The sequence below is a fragment of the Lepidochelys olivacea genome (assembly GCF_965140295.1).
Source record: "Lepidochelys olivacea isolate rLepOli2 genome assembly, chromosome: 3".
Lineage (NCBI taxonomy): Eukaryota > Metazoa > Chordata > Testudines > Cheloniidae > Lepidochelys > Lepidochelys olivacea.
In genome coordinates this window covers 1478225-1498809 of record NC_140413.1, presented here as the reverse complement: position 1 = coordinate 1498809, position 20585 = coordinate 1478225, and the positions used below count along the sequence as shown (strand labels likewise).

General features: G+C 54.4%; 1 protein-coding gene across 10 annotated transcripts in view; it reads left to right on the top strand.

The window, feature by feature from the left end:
* AGBL5 (AGBL carboxypeptidase 5) overlaps positions 1-20585 on the top strand; it is a 45289-nt gene that overhangs the window by 9719 nt on the left and 14985 nt on the right. For 8 of the 10 annotated variants that reach the window (XM_084624532.1, XM_084624533.1, XM_084624530.1 and 5 more), the window contains 7 exons: positions 5758-5962; positions 8916-9094; positions 10364-10922; positions 11462-11631; positions 13066-13201; positions 13749-13915; positions 14998-15206. In XM_084624532.1, coding sequence (XP_084480658.1) covers positions 5758-5962; positions 8916-9094; positions 10364-10922; positions 11462-11631; positions 13066-13201; positions 13749-13915; positions 14998-15206 — 1625 coding nt within the window. Of the gene's footprint in view, positions 1-2554; positions 2653-5757; positions 5963-8915; positions 9095-10363; positions 10923-11461; positions 11632-13065; positions 13202-13748; positions 13916-14997; positions 15207-20585 lie in introns of those variants that run through there. The other 2 variants (XM_084624527.1, XM_084624531.1) reach the window with 2 other exon arrangements.

Below are 20585 nucleotides of genomic sequence, written 5' to 3'. Positions count from 1 at the left end.
GAAAAAGTTTTTCCTAATATCCAACCTAAACCTCCCCCACTGCAGCTTGAGACCATTACTCCTTGTCCTGTCCTCTTCTACCACTGAGAATAGTCTAGAACCATCCTCTCTGGAACCACCTCTCAGGTAGTTGAAAGCAGCTATCAAATCCCCCCTCATTCTTCTCTTCTGCATACTAAACAATCCCAGTTCCCTCAGCCTCTTCTCATAAGTCATGTGTTCCAGACCCCTAATCATTTTTGTTGCCCTTCGCTGGACTCTTTCCAATTTATCCACATCCTTCTTGTAGTGTGGGGCCCAAAACTGGACACAGTACTCCAGATGAGGCCTCACCAATGTCGAATAGAGGGGAACGATCACGTCCCTCGATTTGCTCGCTATGCCCTTACTTATACATCCCAAAATGCCATTGGCCTTCTTGGCAACAAGGGCACACTGCTGACTCATATCCAGCTTCTCGTCCACTGTCACCCCTAGGTCCTTTTCCGCAGAACTGCTGCCTAGCCATTCGGTCCCTAGTCTGTAGCTGTGCATTGGGTTCTTCCGTCCTAAGTGCAGGACCCTGCACTTATCCTTATTGAACCTCATCAGATTTCTTTTGGCCCAATCCTCCAATTTGTCTAGGTCCCTCTGTATCCTATCCCTGCCCTCCAGCATATCTACCACTCCTCCCAGTTTAGTATCATCCGCAAATTTGCTGAGAGTGCAATCCACACCATCCTCCAGATCATTTATGAAGATATTAAACAAAACCGGCCCCAGGACCGACCCCTGGGGCACTCCACTTGACACCGGCTGCCAACTAGACATGGAGTCATTGATCACTACCCGTTGAGCCCGACAATCTAGCCAACTTTCTACCCACCTTATAGTGCATTCATCCAGCCCATACTTCTTTAACTTGCTGACAAGAATACTGTGGGAGACGGTGTCAAAAGCTTTGCTAAAGTCAAGAAAGAATACATCCACTGCTTTCCCTTCATCCACAGTAATCTCATCATAGAAGGCGATTAGATTAGTCAGGCATGACCTTCCCTTGGTGAATCCATGCTGACTGTTCCTGATCACTTTCCTCTCATGTAAGTGCTTCAGGATTGATTCTTTGAGGACCTGCTCCATGATTTTTCCGGGGACTGAGGTGAGGCTGACTGGCCTGTAGTTCCCAGGATCCTCCTCCTTCCCTTTTTTAAAGATTGGCACTACATTAGCCTTTTTCTTAGAATCCTTCAGGTCAGCTGGTGCCTCGATACTCCTTGGGGGAGGAGAGGGTCACGGAGGATGGGAGTATTGCTGAGATCAAAAAGCTCAGGGAAAGAATAAGTCTATGCTGTGAAATGGAATTGGGGGTGGGGAAGGACAGGGGGATGATAGACCAGATGAGGAAGAGAGTGTTGGGGAGACGGAAGGCTAAACCAGAGACATAAACTGATGTTTACAGAAGTGTTAAACATTCTAGAGCAGTTAGCGGGCAGGGGCTGAGGGAGAGATATGGCCAGGCACACAGAGTGAGAAAGGGCTCAACAGAAAGAGCCTGAAGCCAGGGAGATGTCGTAACATTGTCAGTGATGGAGAACCTAACATGACCCTTGGAAAGACGTTCCAGTGGTGAATGACTCTCCCTGTTAATAATTTACACATTATTTCCAGTCTGAGTTTGTCTAGAGTTTCCAGTCTGAGTTTGTTTTAATGTCCAGCCCTTGGATGGTGTTAGACCTTTCTCTGGTAAATTTCAGAGCCCTCATTCTCAAAGATTTGTACCCCCTGTAGGTACTTACAGACTGGGATCAAGTCACCCCTTCACCTTCTCTATGTTAGACTCAATAAACTCAGTCTATTGAGTCTATGGCTATAAGGCGGGTTTTCTAATGATAGAATCATTCTTGTGGCTCTTCTCTGCACACTCCACAATTCAAGAAGGATGTCGTTAAATTGGAGACACCGGAATTGGACACAGGCTTCCAGCAGAGGTTGCACCAGAGCCAAGTACTGAGGTAAAATAACCTCTCGACTCCTACTCAAGTCCCTTCTTTATGTATCTCAGGATGGCATTCGCTCTTTTAGCGACAGCTTTGCACTGAGAGCTCGTCTTCAGCTGATTATCCATCACAACCCCCATAATCCTTTTCAGAGTCTCTGCTGCCAGGATAAAGTCCCCCAGCCTGTAAGAATGCCTGACGTTCCTTGTTTCTAGATGTACACATGCATTTTAATACAGCCAAATGTAAATATTGTTTGCTTGCACACTGCTTCCCACGTGATGCAGATTGCTCTGATTCAGTGACCTCTCCTCTTCACTATTTACCATTCCCCCAATTTTTGTGTCATCGGCAAACTTTATAAATGATTATTTTGTTTTTTTTCTAGGTCATTGATAAAAATGTTAAATAGCATAGGGCCAAGAACTGATCCCTCTGGGAACCCATTGGAAACTCCTGCTCAATGATGATTCTCTGCTTACAGATACATTTTGAGACTTACCAGTTAACCAATTTTTAATCCATTTACTGTGGGCCAGGTTAATTTTATATTGTTCTAGTTTTTTAATGTCACGTGGTACCAAGTCAAACGCCTTAGAGAAGTCTGCGAGTTCATCACTATGACCTTTATCAGCCAAACCTGTGATCTCGTCGGAGAAAGAGAGCAGGTTCTTTGGTAAGGATCTGTTTTTCATAAACCCATGAATTATATTCTCCTCCTTTAATTCTTTATTAATGAGCCCCATACCAGCCGCTCCATGATGTTGCCCAGGATCTATGTCCAATGACAGGCCTATAGTTACCAGGGTCATCCCATTCTCACAAGTTGACTGCTCAGCTCTGCCCGCAGCTCTCACTGTCAGCTGAATTGTAACAGGTTCGTGATCTTCCCTCCGCTCTCCCCACTCTTGTAACTGCATCCTTTACTCTCTCAGGGAAAGAGTTTAAGGTAAGAAGAGACCATTGGATATTTATTCTGACCTGCTGTGTATCACAAGCTGTTAAACATCACCAGTTACCCTTAAAATGAGCCCAACAGCTTGTGTTTGGCTCAGGCATTTTCCAGAAAGCCATCAGGAGACTTCCCTCAGCAGCTTGTTCCCAGGGTTAATCACCAGGGATCAAGGCTTGGCGATCGATGCATTGGCCATTGATTTAGCAGGTCTAGTGCAGACCCGCTAAATTGACCGCAGATCACTTTCCTTTCAACTTCTGTACTCCATCTGAATAAGAAGCGCGGTGAGTCGATCCAAGTACGTCGACTTCAGCTACGTTATTCACAAAGCTGCAGTTATGTAACTTAGATCGATTCTCCCCCGTCCCCAAGTGTAGACAAGGCTTCAGTGTTAAAAATGTGTTTTACTTCTAATTTGAATTTGTCTTCCAGCTGGTGGTTCGTGTTTATGCCTTTCCCCACTAAATTCCAGAGCCCTTTGGTACATAGGATTTTCTTCCCAGGAAGGTACTTACATGCTGTAATCAAGGCACCTCTCAGTTGTTGTTTTGATAATGTTAGCAGATGGAGCTCGTCAGGTCTCTCACTGTACGGCATTTTCTTTGGCTCTTGAATCATTTTTCTATACCCTCTGCAATTTTTCAATATTTTCTTAAAATGTGGACTCCAGATCTGGACACCATGTTCCACTGTCTGTCTCCCCAGTGCCATATAAGGAGGGAAGATTACCTCCCTGCTCCTACTCACTAATCAGCCAGAACCACCATCCTCTGTGATGTGGGCATCATCTGTGATTCCTCTGTCTCTGAACCTGCACATCCAGGCCAGGTCTTGTTGGTGCTTTCTGTACAGCGTTCCAAGGTGCAGCCTTTCATCACCCCCTGATTCCCTCATACAGGTGTCAGGGAGCTACAGGGTCCGTGCTACACCCCAACTTTGGCATGGTCTCTGGGAGGAATCCCTACAGTATGCCAGACCCCCAGGGGTCCCACTCTTCCTCCAGGGTGAGCCACAAGGCTTCCCCCCATCCTGAGACTGGGTCTCTGAGTCTGCAGACCCCCTGCTTCACATTGTGAGCCCAGTTTAGGGAGTCCCACTGAGCCAGACCCTGGGGGAGACGTGTCCTCTCTTCAGGAATTAACGCCCCTCACCCAGTGTCTGCGGGGACACTCACCCAGCGCTGTGAAACCAGGCGGGTTTATTAGTCACCTGGCACATGGCCCAGGCAGTCCCTTGGATGGTCCAGAGAACTGACGGTTACAGCCCAGCCTGGGCAGTCAGCACCCAGCCCAGCTGTGGCGACCCCCTTGAGTCAAGCTTTGTCTATCTCGGTGTCTGATCTCCTTGGTCAGACTCCAGGTGAGAGCCCTGCCCCAGTCTCCTTCTAGCCCCCAGTTCTTATCCTCACACCTCCTCAGTCCATTGCTCTCGAGCTGGGAACAGTTGCTGAACCTCGCTGCAGAGAGATGAGGAAATCCATTTGCCTCTGGGGCAAGGGTTGCCAGATGTAAATGTCCTGGGGACTGGATCTGCTGTTGTCTTCTCGGATTCTCCGTGGATAGGGGTCTGCCTCAGCCAGTCCTTTTCCAGTGTCCCATCCTGGCTCAGACCACTGGGCGCCATTCACACTTATGTCTCTTAGCCTCCCTGAGAGCAAACAGTCCCTTTCCCCTCACTGGGTAACATTGCTACTTGTAGGGGAAACTGAGGCACTCACAGGCTTCATAAAAATATTTCAAAAATATCCACTTTGTCCCCATAGGCCATTCCTCGTCTGCCCTGTTTGGTTATTGCTGCCTCTTCTCTGGCCTCCTGGGTGCCTCTTGGAACTGTCCATGTTGCTGTGAGCTTATCTTCCTGGCCATCGCTCTGGCCATGTCAGCCCCTGGGGAGCCCTGCACTGCCGCCTCTGAATCTGGTGCAAACTGCTTGTTGCTCCTTGCACAACTCTGCTCCTTCCTTGTGCCTGCTCTTGTCTCACTAGGGCACCCCTCCTCCTGCAAGCAGCGCCAGCCATTATTACCCATCCACCTGCCCCTCCCATAGGCAATGCCCTCCTTGAACTGATCTGTAAAGAGGCAACTGGGTCCTGCCTTAATACCCTCCCCAAGATGCACCTGTGGCAATCTGTGAGCTGAACTGGTAGGGGGCTGGCAGGGACCAGTGAGTCCAGTGCTTCCTGTTGACACAACCCACTACTCTCAAACCTGCAACACATGCCCATGGCCCCATCATCCTGAGTGCCTGCCTCCCTCGCCCACTCCCTCCACCTGCAAGTTACACCAGCTGGGGTGTCTGCTCTGCCGTGGGGTGAGGGCAGTGTCTCCGTACCTGTTTGTGCTTCACCCATGGTGGTCTTGAGTGGGCCTGTGAGTGTTGCTGGAGTGGATAGGACTAGGCTCCAGATTCCAGGCAAGACTTGGAACTAGATGAGAGCAGGGTGGCTTAGGGCTTCCTGCACTTAGACTGGATAGCCAAGCCAGCTGGAGACCTCACCCAAAGGCCCCAGAACCGTTCTGGGGGATGGGAGCAGAGCAGGCACTGAGGGAAGCCAGGAGAAGGTAACTTGTGTGGGACTTCCTCCTAATGCAGAATGGAGCCTGCAGAGGGGAGGCTATTGGCAGGAGACCCGCTGCTTGGATTGGTGGCCACCTTCCAAACTCAGGTGGGACTCTGATAGTCCTCGTTGGTGGGGCCTGTCCCCTGGCTGGAAAGGTGGGCACCCCTCGCTAGTGCTGAGGCCTGGGATTCGCTTTTCCAGGAGTGCCCAGCTGGTATGTGGGGGGAGCTGCCTTTCCTTCCTCAACTGTCACAACTGCTCTTCAGGGCCTTTCTGCATCTCCCCCCCCGCAGTCCCCTCGACGCCATCTATTACCATCGAGAGCTGCTGTGCCGCTCCCTGGACAATCTGCGGGTGGACTTGATTACTGTCACCTCGTGCCACGGTATGAGGGAGGAACACGAGCCTAGGCTGGACAACCTGTTCCCTGACGAAGCCACTCCTCGGCCGCATTGCTTTGCAGGGAAGAGGGTGAGTCACTGGCTGCCTCTGGGTGGGGATGGGGACTGGACTGCCTGGGACCAACAGCCTGCCAGCAGACTGGCTGTTCTGCTTGCTGGCATGTCTGCCCCTGGCAGTTCCTTGAATCCAAGCACAGAGGATGCAGGGGACAGCCTTGTCCTCATGGTGGGAGGCATCCCTGAGGGGAGGACCTATTAACGGGGATACCCTATAACCCAGTAAAGAGGAGAAGATAGAAGTTGATAAAGTACAGGTAGGATCTGAAGAGAAACCATCAAATGAAAGAGAGTCCCATTAATGACATCAAATGAGGGCAGACAACTAAATAGTGACAAATGTTGTAAGTGCTTGTATACAAATGCTAGAAGTCTAAATACCAAGATGCGTGACCTCGAGTGCCAGATATTCAATGCTGATAGGCATCTCAGAAATGTGGTGGAACGCTAATCAACGAGACACAGTAATACCAGGGTACGAACTGTACAGGAATGGCAGAGTAGGTTGCGCTGGTACGGGAGTGGCACTATATGGGAAAGAAAGCGTAGAGTCACATATAGTGAAAATTTTAAATGAATCTCCATGAATAGAAATTCCAAGTTTAAATAACAGGAATATAGCAGTAGGGGTTTATTACCGACCACCTGACCAGGATGGTGATAGTGACTGTGAAAGTCTCAGGGAGACTAGAGAGGCTATAAAATTGGAAAACTCCATAATAAAGGGGGATTTCAACTATCCCCATACTGATTCACCTCAGGATGGGATGCAGAGAGAACCTTTCTAGACACCATTAATAGCTGCTTCATGGTGCAGCTAGTCCGGGAACCCACAAGGGGAGAGGAAATTCTTGATTTAGTCCTAAGTGGCTCACAGGGTCTGGTCCAAGAGGTGAATACAGCTGAATCGCTCAGTAATAGTGACCATAATGTAATTAAATTTAATACTCTTGCAGGGGAGGGGTAATACTAAGCAATCCATCACAGTCACATTTAACTTCAAAAAGAGGAACTACACAGAAAGGAGGACATGAGTTAAACGGAAATTGAAAGGAATAGTCACAAGAGTGAAATGCCTGCAAGCTGCATGGAAATGCTTTAAAAACACCGTAAGAAAGTACACACTTAATTTGAGCCTCCAAATAAAAAAAACTGAGAACCAAAAAAACAATGAGGTGGCAAAATTTGCAGATGATACAAAACTACTCAAGATAGTTAAGTCCAAAGCAGACTGCGAAGAGCTACAAAAGGATCTCACAAAAGTGGGTGACTGGGCAACAAAATGGTTGATGAAATTCAGTGTTGATCAATGCAAAGTAATGCACATTGGAAAACATAATCCCAACTATACATATAGAACGATGGGGTCTAAATTTGCTGTTACCACTCAAGAAAGAGATCTTGGAGTCACTGCGGATAGTTCTCTGAAAACATCCACTCAATGTGCAGCGGCAGTCAAAAAGCAAACAGAATGCTGGGAATAATTAAGAAAGGGATAGATAATAGGACAGAAAAGATCATGTTGCCCCTATATAAATCCCTGATATGCCCACATCTTGAATACTGCTTGCAGATGTCGTTGCCCCGTCTCAAAAAAAGATATATTGGACTTGGAAAAGGTTCAGAAAAGGGCAACAAAAATTATTAGGGGTATGGAATGGCTGCTGTATGAGGAGAGATTAATAAGACTGGGACTTTTCAGCTTGGAAAAGAGATGAGTAAGGGGGGATATGATAAAGGTCTATAAAATCATGTCTGGTGTACAGAAAGTAAACAAGAACTAGGGGTCACCAAATGAAATTAATAGGCAGCAGGTTTAAAACAAAGAAGTATTTTTTCATACAGTGCGCAGTCAGTCTGCGGAACTCTTTGCTAGGGGACGTTGTGAAGGCCAAGACTATAACAGGGTTCAAAAAAAGAACTAGATAAGTTCATGGAGGATAGGTCGATCAATGGCTATTAGCTAGGATGGGCAGGGATGGTGTCCCTAGCCTCTGTTTGCCAGAAGCTGGGAATGGGCGATGGGATGAATCACTTGATGATTCCCTGTTCTGTTCATTCCCTCTGGGGCACCTGGCACTGGGTACTGTTGTGCTAGATGGATCTTTGGTCTGACCCAGCATGGTCTTGTATGTTAAAATGCCACTATGTCTAAACAACAGAGTAAGAGAGGTGGTTAGAAACAAAAAGGCATCCGTTAAGAACTGGAAGTCAGATCATACTGAGAAAATAGAAAGGAGCATAAACTCTGAGTCAAGTGTAAAAGAATAATCAGGCAGGCCCAAAAAGAATTTGAAGAGTAACTAGCAAAAGACACACAAACTAACAGCAAAACCAGTCAGTCAGTGCGGCCAGTGGACGATCATAGAATCATAGAAGATATGGGTTGGAAGGGACCTCAGGAGGTCATCTTGTCCAACCCCCTGCTCAGCAGGACCAACCCCAACTAAATCATCCCAGCCAGGGCTTTGTCAAGCCAGGCCTTAAAAACTGCTAAGGAAGGAGATTCCACCACCTCCCTAGGGAACCCAGGAGCACTCAAGGAAGACAAGGCCGTTGCAGAGAAGCTAAACAAATTCTTTGCATTGACCTTCACTGCAGAGGGAGATTGCCCCACCTGAGCCATTTTCTTTTTAGGTGACAAATCTGAGGAATTGAGGAGTCCCAGACTGAGGTGGTGGAGGAGGTGGTTTTGGATTTAGGTAGTGGCTGGATGATATTTCCTAGTCGTTCCTAACACTCTGTTAGCTTTTCTGACTGCTAACATCCGTTGAAATGGAACCTGCTTGGAGTGTTCAGAGGCGGTGAGCTTGGGCTCGCACCCTGCACTGGTGGGCCAGGTTCCTGGGGTGGGATGTGGGGCGGAGCCCTGGGAAATGTGCAGTCCCTGGAGCTCCAGAGGGGCTAGGAGGTGTCACGCAAGGCTGGGAAGGAACAGTCGGTAGCTCTGAGTATCTCTCCCCTAGGTCTTCTTCCTGAGCAGCAGAGTTCACCCAGGGGAAACCCCCTCCAGCTTTGTCTTCAATGGCTTCCTGGAGTTCATCCTGCGGGAGGACGATCCCCGAGCCCAGATGCTGCGGCGCATGTTCGTCTTCAAGCTCATCCCCATGCTGAACCCAGATGGCGTGGTGCGAGGCCATTACCGGTGAGAGCTGCGCTGGCTGCAGATGCTGCCCCGGCCCTGCTGGGGTGGGTTTCTCTCTTGAATACCTCCCTGGAGGCAGAGGCTAGGCTCGCGTGGTGGCAGGAGCGTTGGCGGGCTGGCGGTAACGAACAGAGCTAGACGCCAGCTCTGGGGCAGCTGCTAACCAGCCTGGGTTGAGCTGTTGACAGGTTCTGTTTGCATCAGAACCTCCCAGTCAGGCAGAAGTTGAGTTGGGCTCTAAACTCTGCCAGTGACCTGCAGGTCAGGGCCAGCTCTAGTTTGGAGCCTGCTACGAATCTCCAGAGGGACAAAAATAGGTTTAAAGTCCATGATCCCACCCAGGTGTTTGGGAGCCTCGGTCACTTGCCAAACCATGTGCAGAGTTTAGAGTGAAGGGGCAAGAATCACGGGCCCGGTGTGGAGCTCTGGGTTTTCCTGCGCGAGTGGCTGACCTCCCTAGTGCCTGCCACTGCGTTAGGGGCAGACGTGGTGCTTGTGAACAGGGCTCCAGTCGGCGCCAGACGCTGCTGTTTGACCCCAAGGTGCAGGCTGTTCAGACCCTGTCGGTGGGAGGGCTGCAGCTCGCCGCCTTGTTGGCCTTGCAAGAGAGCAGGGCTGTGTCCGATGCACACATGGCGCTTGAGTTAGTTGGTAGCTGGGCTCTGAGCTGTGGTGTCACAACAGCAGCTCCTGCTGGCCACTGAAGGAGTTGCAGCCCCACTGTCTGTGAGCACAACCAGCCACTCATGAAGGGGAGACGCTCCAGAGTCTGGTAGCAGTGGGTTGTCTCTTGGCCAGGGGCCCCCTCGAGCCGGTACAGGTGAGTGGGGATGGGTGAATAGGCCAGGGTGTCTGTATCTGAGTATTGGGCCCCGCAGCATGGTCTGAACCCCTGCAGCTTCTCCTTGCAGTGACTTAAGCTGAAGGAGTGAGTCCTGCGGGGGGAGGGCCCGAAGGCCTTCTCCTTCAGTAACTCCCCCATCTCCCTGGATGGGGCAGCGCTGTCCCCTCTGCGTTGCCTCCGTGCCTGTGAAGGCCTGATGATGGCTCCGTCTGCCTCAGTGGAGCCTCCAGCGGCTTGCTGCATGCTGTGTCGGGGGGCAGAGGGTAGCCTTTGTTGGCCAACAGCAGGGTGGGGAGGGGGATCCATGGGAAGGCCGCTGGGCCCAGCCCCTGCCTTCGGCAGCATGCCCTGAGGCCAGCAGTGGCCAGCAGAGAGCATCCAGCTGGGGACAGGCAGGTTTCATGTCTCCCCTTTCCCTTCTGCAGAACCGACGCCCGGGGGGTGAACCTGAACCGCCAGTACCTGAGCCCTGATGCAGAGCTGCACCCTGCTGTGTACGGAGCCAAAGCTGTGCTCCTTTACCATCACGCCCACAGCCGGGGCGCACCCGGTGCTCCCGACTGGAGGGCACACGCCTCCCCACTCACCTCCAGCTCGCTAAACACAAAATCTTCCTACCATTCCATCCGCAACTGCACCCTGGCCCCGGAGGCTCCTCTGTCGGAGCTGGAGAAAGCCAACAACCTCCTCAACCACCCCAGCAGCCAGGACGCCAGCACCCATCTCACGCTTTCTCAGGACCCCCAGCCGCTGGAAGCACCCGCCGCCGAGCTGGGGAACAAGGACCAAGATATGTGGATCCTGCCTTCGGAGCCCACCGGGGAGCACTGTGAGAGGGAAGCCGAGAGACCCCCGTCAGTGGCCCCCCTGGAAGCCGTCCTGCCCCAGGAGAGCGGGTTGGCATACTACGTGGATCTGCATGGGCACGCCTCCAAGCGCGGCTGCTTCATGTATGGCAACAGCTTCAACGAGGAGAACGCCCAGGTGAGGGCACGAGAAGTTCAGCAGAGCAGTGGGGGGATTCTGCCACCCTGGCGCCTGTTGCCTCCCCCTGGGCTGGAAAAAGGGGGAGTCCTAGTCTTTAAACCCAGACACAAACTGAGTTCAGCATGGGGGTGAGGCAGGAGGGGGAGGATTTTGGGGCTTGGCACAAAGCTGGCATAGATGCATGGGGGTTCCTGGGCTGCAGCAGGTTCAGGCTCAGGGGGCGGCCTGGCATGTGGGAGGCGTGTGTGCAGGCTGGGAGGGGGGGCTTGGTGTGTGGTGGCGTGTGCATGCTGGAGGGGGGCAGCTGCATGTGTGCAGGCTGGGCGGAAGCAGGAGAAGTGCATTCTGGCTGGGGTGGGGGGCTGGGCTGGCTGATGGAGAGGAGAAACGGGCAGTACAACTCAGGGCCTGAGAGCCTTGTAGTGAGCTGGAGTTCGTGGTGCTCCGGTCACTTGTCGCTTGCCTCAGGAGCCAGCAGTGTGCCCGCACTGCGTGGCACTGCCTGACTTCTGTCAACTGCCTCTCTCAACCCGTAGGTGGAAAATATGCTGTTCCCCAAACTCATCTCCTTGAACTCAGCTCACTTTGACTTCATGGGATGTAACTTCTCGGAGAAGAACATGTATGCCAGAGACAAGCGGGACGGGCAGTCGAAAGAGGGCAGTGGGCGAGTGGCTATCTACAAGGCCTCAGGCATCATTCACAGGTCTGCGGGCCCCTCGCAGGAGCCCCTTCAGCTTGCTTGTGTAGTGTCAACACTCCTGGTTTAGTGCAGCGGCTCCCCCCCACACCCATCACCACGCGGCAGCTGCATGGACACTGGGCAGGAAGCCGAGTTGAAGCCAGTGCTGTGGCTGTAGAGGAAATGCTCCGTGGCCAACATATGGGGCCAGCCTGGGATCTGTACAGGCTCCGCCAGAAAGGCATAAACTCCGTTGGATGCCCGGCGTAGGCGAGAGCAAGGATTGGTGCCCTGCCATGGCCCCGCCCCTTGCCTGCCTGTGCATGCTGAGAGACCCACTTGGCCTCTGCAGCGACTCCGTGTGGGCTGGCCAGCAGTGGGGCCCAGCACAGAGGCTCAGTGTTAGTAGGAGCCAGCCAGGGGAATCCCAGCACTAGGGCTCCCCACCATATGGCTTCAGTGGCCATAGTGATGGCCAGGAGCTGAGATCTGGCTACTTGCTGTGATGAGCTCAGTCACCCCCACTGTAAGCCCAGGTGGGAGCGGGTGCTGTGTTGGGTGCTCTGCCCCCACCCTGTGGGCTGGCTGAGCTTCCCCTCTCCCTGTGGGTTGCTGGCATTGAAGTTCGCCTGTCTGTTTAGTTTGCTTCTGCAGGCCCTGAGCATTCGGAGCCGTTTGCTGCTAGACCTGCTGCTTTCGGGGAGGCTCGGGAGCCCCAAAAAAGGCTCTGGCTTTTCCTGCTGCAACTAGAGTGCAGTGATGGAGCGTGCAGTGAGTTTCCCCCATCCTGGCTCCCTGTGTGCGCTTCCTGCGGGGAGCGTTCAGCAGAGCTGGAATGCTTGGAAACCAGTCCTGGTCTCGGCTTGGCTCCTCCTAGCGGGAACCACCTCCATTCTTTAGAGGAGGCTGTCTGGTTGCAGGAGGGAGTAGAGAGCTGGTCTGCACTGGGAAGCTGTGTGGACAGGATATCTGCTTTGTCACTGCCCAGCTGTGAACTTGGGCAAGTCCCGTTGCCTCCCTGAGCGTCTCTGTCTTGTGTAATTAGTCCAGAGGGGCTGTGTGTTTGTGCAGCAGCCAGGGCAATGGGGCTCTCGGAACGTCTGCTGCCTTCTCCTCACCCCCTCCCCACTCCTCCCCGAGAGAAGGCCCCAGCCCCAGCGGTGCTGATGCAGGGGGTGGTGGCTCCCTCTCCGAAGATTGATGAGCTCAGTGCAGGGATTTGTAGCAAGAAGTGTTGGGAAAGGACTGCTCACCTCTGCAATGAGGATGGGGGTCCTGGCTGTCCTGCTGCCAGCTCAAGGGGATGCAGATGTGGGGTGCCCCTGCCTGGAGATGCTGAGAGGGGTGTCGTGTCGTTTGCTCTGGGGGCATGTTTCTGGAGCCTGGGAATAGGCATGGGGACAGTGCTGGTCCTCGTGGTGTGGATGAAGTGACATGGGCTTCCCTTGTGTTTCCTAGCTACACACTGGAGTGCAACTACAACACCGGGCGCTCGGTGAACAGCATCCCTCTGGCCTGCCATGACAATGGGCGGGCAAGCCCTCCGCCCCCTCAGACCTTCCCCACAAAGTACACCGTGGAGCTGTATGAGCAGGTAACACCACGGGCGTGGTCGCTCGCGGAGCTGTGCGAGCGGGAACCCGGCGGGCGCGGTGCTGAGCACCAAGTCTGTGAGCTGTAAACTCGTCCCAGGCTTGGGAGCAGCCCTGTGGAATCGCCATTGGGGGCCCAACTAGGCCAGTGTTTCTGCACCCTTCACCTTACTGTGAGTCAGAGTTTCGCAATTTCCTGCTGTTTGCTGTAAAGTCTTTGTAAAAGGCGTCGGCGCTGACAGTGCAGAGCCAGTAAAGGGGTGGGGGTGCCAGGGAGCTGCCAGGGTGCTTGACCTGGAAGGGTTAGTACGCGGGCCTGGCCTCGCTGCGGGCGCATTCTTGGCTGCCTTTGGGATGGCTGAGATTCAATCAGCAGCACTGTGAGCTGTGGACCAGGAGCCCCTGGGTGTGATTAGCCTGTCTGCCCTGTCTGCATGCTGCCCACTGAGAATGCAGGCCCGCGGGATTGGGACTCTGACCTCTCCCATGTGCTGCGTCGTGCCGTTGCCCAGCTGGGCTCTCCCTGCTGAGCGGCTCTTGCCTCCGCAGGTTGGGAGGGCGGTGGCCATCGCAGCGCTGGACATGGCGGAGTGTAACCCCTGGTCCCGGGTCGTCCTGTCTGAGCACAACAGCCTCAGCAACCTGCGAGCCTGGATGCTGAAGCACGTGCGCAACCTGAAGGGCATAGCTGCGTTCTCCCGCAAGAAAGTCTCCAAGTAAGGCCCTGCCTGCCTCGCCCCTGGGCAGAGCGGGGAGGGGACCCGGGATCGGGCTTGCGGTTCTGCTGAGCGTATCTGCACAGCTCTCCAGGGCCTGTGGAAGGCAGGTTCGTGATGCCGCATGGTTGGGACCCTGCTCCTCCTTTGTGCTAATTCCAGCCTTGTGTCCATGGGGCAGCCAGACATGGCCAGCGCTAGAGACTGCTCAGGACTGGGCACCCCTCTGAGTTAGTGCTGACCTGGCAGAGAGAGGTGGGGCAACTCGAAGGAGTTAGTGCTGCCCCCGAGCAGTGTGGAGAGGGGCTGTGCTACTGGAGGTCCCATCTTTCAGACCCGAGCAGCCTTCTCCTGGGGCCTGAAGGTCCCAGGACCCTTCCCTCAGCATCCGAGCCAGGCTCTGGGGGAGTGACGACATTCGTTCCCTGCACCTTTCTTCACTGCCTTCCCAAACCGTGGTGGCCAGATCCCAGCAGCACTACACCTCTGGATTCCACCCCTGTAAAACTCAGGCAGCAGCTGGGCTGGGATGTAGCACGCTGCCCCAGAGGGAGAGCGGCTTCCTGTCGGTCATGCAACCCTACCCGCCCAGATCACGGGGTGCCCTGCCCAGCTCATAGCACTAGAAATGTGCAGTGTTTCAGAAACAGGAAAGAAGAAGGGGCCACTGCCCCGAGGAGCTGGCAGGACCCTCAGATGTGCACAGCACCAATGGGATGGGTACTTGGAGCTCTGCGCTGCAGTAGGCTCGGGGCTTCAGAGGGGCCAGTGCTTGCTGTCCCTCCTGAAAACCCCTTTTTTAAAGAACCTCTGGAAAGGGAGCTGGCGTTTGCCGAGAAGTACTCACAGGCCATATGGAGAAGAGGCCTGAAATCAGGCCGCCAGGAGACCATAGCGTTTCAGCAGGCAGCAGCCAGGCCGCGTGGCCCTTCTCATGCTGCCAGTCGTGGGAGACCATATTGAGCGTATGCTGCACCAAGCTAGTGCAACCTAGGGGATGTGGGTGAGGGCTCAGGAGCCAACTAGGAGGAAATGCTGGTCAGAGCCAAACTCTCACTGCTGTTTTTCCCCGTCCCTTCCAGCGGGCTGCCCGCCTTGAGCTCCGAGAACGCTCTCTCCCGGGCCAGGAGCTACAGCCATGGCACAAGTGGGAGCAGCGGCAGCCAGCAGAACTCGCCCCAGATCAAAGCCGCACCCAGCTTCACCTTCAGCTGTAACAGGGCTGGTGGCCCCGCAGGCGGGAGTCAGAGCCCTCAGAAAGGCAGCCCGAGGGTCCTGGCACCAGTGAGAGGTAAGCTGGGCGGGGAGCCCCTCCTAGCTTTCATTCAGTACCTGTGGAGCTGCTGTGTCAGGCGGCGCCCCTGAAGGAAGGCCCTGCGCCCGCCTGTGCTTTGCGCGAAGTTAATAGAAGTGGTTTGCCGTGGAGCAGTAACTTCTCGTGAGGTGCTGCCTGCTGTGTCTTCAGCAGTGCTCTGGGCAGCCAAGCGCGGTACGGAGCCACGAGACTACGGAGTCCAGCTGCAATGCTCCCCGCCGGTTGAGCCCTGCAGCTTCCCCAGGGCACACCTCCACCTTCCATCAGCTCCCGTTCGTTCGGGAGCGTGGGCTGCCCTCTGGCTCCTGCCCTCCTCCCCTGCAGCTGGTGGCTGGACACAGCTAGGTCAGCAGCTGCTCCTGAAGACCTAGGGATCTGTGGCTGCTGCAGTGGTGGGCTAGCTACCCAGCTACGTGGAGCTTTTCTGGGGCAGTTTGATATTGTCCAAATCCCACAGCCTGGCAAATCCTAGATCAGGACCCAAAGCCACGCAAAGGAGGCCACATTTTCACTGAATTGCTGTGATGGGAAACAGCTCGAGACTGCAGCTTCTGGAGAAGCTGGCAGGGGGAGTTCCAGCTCCGTTCCCTAGCCATTGGTGCACTCACAAGCATTCCCAGGCCCAGGGGGTGCTCGGGCCATAACACAAGTGCCTTCTTCGCTCCCAGGCTAAGTGCTGAGAAGCAGTAGGAGTTGCAGTGTTCCCAGTGGTGCAGGCTGGATGGCAGAGTCCCGATATGTAACCAGCGCCTGAGCCCCAGCGATAGCCCACGCAGCTGCTCAGACTGGTTTACTGACCCCACGCTAACCTCAGACCTGCCTGGCTTGGGGGATTCTGGCCACCGAGTACCTCTCTGGACCACATCTCGGTCCTATGGTGCCCTGACATGGAAACAAAGCACTCCTGGTGGTGACTACCCCCCTAGCCAAAGCCCTAGCCGTGCACAGCACTTACTTCTCTGTCTTTGTCTCACCTGCTACACACACTTGAGATGGGTTTAGAGTCTCTGGCAGGCTGCTTGCCTGGCTACGGACTGGAGACCACTAGGAAACCCCAGTGGGGTGCAGCTGGCTGGCCGAGGACATTCAGGACACGATCAGCCCATATGCTGTAATTCCCCAGCCAGCTCCACTAGGCAGGCCTGCTGCTCTGGGCTGGTCCCAGTGGCTAGCAGCCAAGTGTGGAATCTCTGCCCTGAAGCGTGTCCCAAAGCCTCAGGGTGTCTATGCTTGCCATGTACTGCTGGGGCTGCAGTGCTCTCAGGGGCCAGGCACTGTCTGTGGGATTCTACGGCTCGGGTAAAGGCTCGTGGTACCAGATGCTGTTCTCCCGGAAGAGATTGTTGAATTCCCGACTGGCTTGGCTTCCTGCACACTGCCTTCGTTTCTCATGTAGCTTCGCCTTGTGCATCTGCTTTCCAGCTTTCCTTGGCAGCCTCCATGGGAACCAATAAAAGGCTTGTGTCTCCATGGGCATGTTGTAAGGTCTGTTTCTTCTGCTTTGCTGGTTTTGTCTGCCTCTGTTGGCAAAGCAGCCTGCTGGCCTGAGGTCGCATGGCTAGAGTGAAACCAGGGCTGGGAGCTGTCCTGGGACATCCCCGAGGCCAGATGAGAGAGAGAGGCTGGGGTTCGGGGGAGCCCGCTTTAGCGGTGAAGCTTAGGTAATATCCCAAGAATCCTTTCCCTGCTTATGCTGTGTGCACACCCTGGGCTTCAGCGTAGTGTGGGGCGGCTGGGTCGCTTCCTGAGTGGCTCTCTCTGGCCATGGCAGTGCTGGCAGCTCACGGGAAGCCCTCCCAAGGTTGCCAGGGATGGCAGTGCTGGGAATGGGAGAGCAGACAGGGCTTGGTGCAGGTGTCGTCCCCCCAGGAGTGTGGACGCTGGAGGCTGTCCTCAGAGGGCTGGAGCAAGAGTGTGTGCTTCCCCGGAGCTTGCTGTGGAGGTGAGTGGGGCGATGAGACTCCTGACTTGCTAGTCTCTGCTCTAGAGCTGGGGCCTGAAGGGTCGACACGTCCCAGCCTGCAACCGTGGGGATGAGCGGAGCACCCAGTCTCCTTTGCAGGTTGGGACCTGAAAAATATAGGCCCCGTCTTTCCTACTCACCTTTCAAGCAAACCAGTCGTCCTCTCACTTCCGTAGTGCTCGTCCCCGCCTGGCGTCCGGAAGCAGGGTCAGTTTTGTGGTGGGCTGGTGAGAAGGGAAACGCTCCAGGAGAAACTGGGAAAGGAGGGTGCTCCTGCTGGCTCGGTAACAATCGCCCCCCCCATGCTGTCGTGTTTCCGGGGCTCTGTGACCCTAGGCTCCCCTGGCTGTGCCCTGGAGACAGCAAACCCTGTCTGAAGGCTGGCTGCACTGAGCATACTGCTCTGAGCCCAGGAATTGGGGCGTCCTGTGCTGGCTTGCGACTCTCCGCCTGCGTGTATTGGCCTCTTGGGGAGGTAACGTTCTGCTTTTGTGTTTGCCTGGCAGTAACATCTCTGCCTCCGGCGCTTACAGAGCCACCTGCAATGAGTGAGACGGGCAGGGGAGGGGGCCAGAGCAAGTAAAATGTGAGCGCTGCTTGGCGCAGGAGTTGGCCCGAGGCTTGATCCTCGAGTGCAGAGGAGCAGACTACGCTGACTGCAGTTCCGGCTCTCGACTTGACTTCAGCACCTTCTGCTCCTCGTGCTTCCCAGCCGTTGATGTGAAGGGAGGGAGGCTTAGCCCGGGGTAGAGACTGGGGAGCCGTGCCTAGCAGTGCTGGCTGCTCTGGTTCCTCAGGGTGTAGTGTTAGACAAGGCAGTGCTGGCAATGCCAGGGCCCGCCTCTGCTGCCTCGCTGGCACTGAGCCACAGGGACTTGCCCCTACCAAGGCTGCCAGAGCCAAGGAGGGACTTGCTCTGGGGACTTGGGCTAGTGGTTAGTGAGGAAGAGCCTGTTCCATGCTGTGAGCACACAGCTATTCCTCCCCTCCCTGTCCCTGATAGTGCTGGGCATGCTGGCAACGGGGCAACTCTGCTGTACGGCCCTGCATGGGTAACAGCCAGGGGAGGCCGAGCTAGCCTGGGCAAGGGCTGTCCCCCCTTCTCCCTGGCTTGGTGCAGGCCTCCAGTGAGTCCCACACCAGTCAGGAGTGTCTGTCACTCCCTCACCTGATTTCTCAGCCTGTGTGAAATTGGGGGGAGGGGTGTTAATTTTTAAACGTCCCAGAAGCCACATCATCCCCATGATTAGCACCCCCCACAGGCAGAGTCTGAGCTGCTCCCGCCACTAGACCTGGCTTTGGCAGGGCGGCATTGAGACACCGGGGATATGGATGCTTACCTTGCTGCTGTCCAGGCACTTGGGGCCAGGAGTCCAGCCCCAGGTTCTGTCTAGCACCTTTCAAGCTCCTGTGTCATGCAGTGCCATGCTGCACCATGCCGCTGCCCTCCCTTGCTCTGCTGTGGGCTCCTTCCTTCCTTTCACATCTGCGATGCCCTGTTGGTCTCCTCCTACAGGTGTCCCCACAGCCTATCACCTGCCGCCCTTTGCCTGGAACACCTTCTAAGGTGAATTGCTGAGCTACCACCTTTGCCTCCTGTAGATGGCTCCAAAGAGGCCCCCCCCTCGCCCTGCAGCATTGCCAACAGAAAGGATGTGTACGCTTACAATCAAAGCCAGCCCCATCTCAGAGGCCACAGAGTGGAACCACCTGATCCTGGCCGGACCCCCGGCCTTTCTCCATTCAGATGGCTCCTGTCCGCAGGATCCTGTGCTCTACAGAGCGTCTAGCACAACGAGAAAGTACCAAACAATTCACTGAGCTCAGAGGCCGTTCCCTCTGCCTGGAGACATCCCAGCATGTGGGCACCAATGCGTGGCAAACCCAGAAGTGATGGGCTCAGCCGGCTCACTGAGTTGCATCCATGGCAGCAACAGCTTTATACGCCACCCGAGAGCAGGCTGGGTGCTGCGTGGATGCGCTCACATGTGGTCCCTGCCCCGAAGGGCTGGTAACTTCACTGGGCAGCATACAAAACCCTCGGATGGGGGATTGGGCACAAGAGCCCCTGGTTTCCAATGTGAATCTCTTTCCTTAGCTGCTTTGCCCGTGTATCTGTATTTACACCATGCAACGACTGTTCTTTGAGTAATGTCCCGAGGGTGCTCCGCATCAGGTGTGTGGGCGCCCCCGGGCGCCTTTGACCAGAGACTTTTGGCAGCAGTGCCCTTTCGGTCCACACCCGCACCGCAGCTAGCCTCATGCCTCATAGGATGGATGGGGCAGTGACGGAGGAACCGCCCTCAGCCGGAGACACAGCAGTTTAGGGGGCCCACTTTGTAGCTAGTTTTCCTTTTGGGAACAGCTCCTCATTTAGCTTTTCTTGTTTCAGGTTGTAGTTAGCACTTTTAAGTTTTACTAGTTAGAGCAGTTTTTAGTAACTTTTGCCGGGGGGGGAGGGGGCGGGAGGCTTCTTTTCCCCCCCCTATCCCATCAGGGGCCTTTCCTGCCTTTGAAGTAGTCTGTCTCCTCATGGTTAAATGCCCTGGATTTAAACTTTGCCTTACATGGTGGGATTCACTCTCTGTATCTGCTGCTTAAGAGACACTTGTGTCCCAGCTAAGTGTGAGATTTTTTTTTTTTTTTGAGAATTTTAGAGTAGGATTAGAAAAAACAGGAAGATTAAGTTTAGTCTTCTCATGATTGAGTACTGCCTTCTGCCTGCCTCATGCCTGGGCCCTGATCCCCTCCCTTCCCGCCCATATACAGTGGTCTTGCAAGGACAGCGCCTGTTGACCTCTGCAGCCCACTCACCCACCAGACCTTTGTGGGGGTTAGCACCATGACTTCCAGGAAGAGGAGCTCCAGATCCTGTCACAGAGAACTCGATGCCAAGAAGCCTAGGTTACCACAGAGACCTGCATTTCCAGAGACCTCACATCCCAAAAAGGGTACCACTGAGGTTCCAAGTTCTCCAGGTACAGAGATTTCAGGTACTTTTAAGTCCCATGGTACCCAGCATCATGCCCAGGCATGATCGTGGTGCAAGGGTTTCTAAGGACTCTGCATCCAAGAAATTGGTATTGAAGGCGGGTCCTGCTTCCACATTATCTGCAGTACCCAGGTTGACATGTCAAACTGATCAACTGGTGCCGTCAATGCCACCACTTCCCACTGCAGAGCTTCACCAGGTTTCTGTGTAGATTCACTGGTACCGCATGCAAGTCAAGTTCTCCAGGGACTTGTTTGTCTCACATGAACCCACCTCCTTCCTACTAACGGGTACACAGAGACTCTGTACCAGAACATTGTCTGTCACTGCTACTGCATCATTCTCTGGCACCACCTTGTTCCCAGGTACCCACTAGAAAGGACAAGCAACCTGCCTCAAC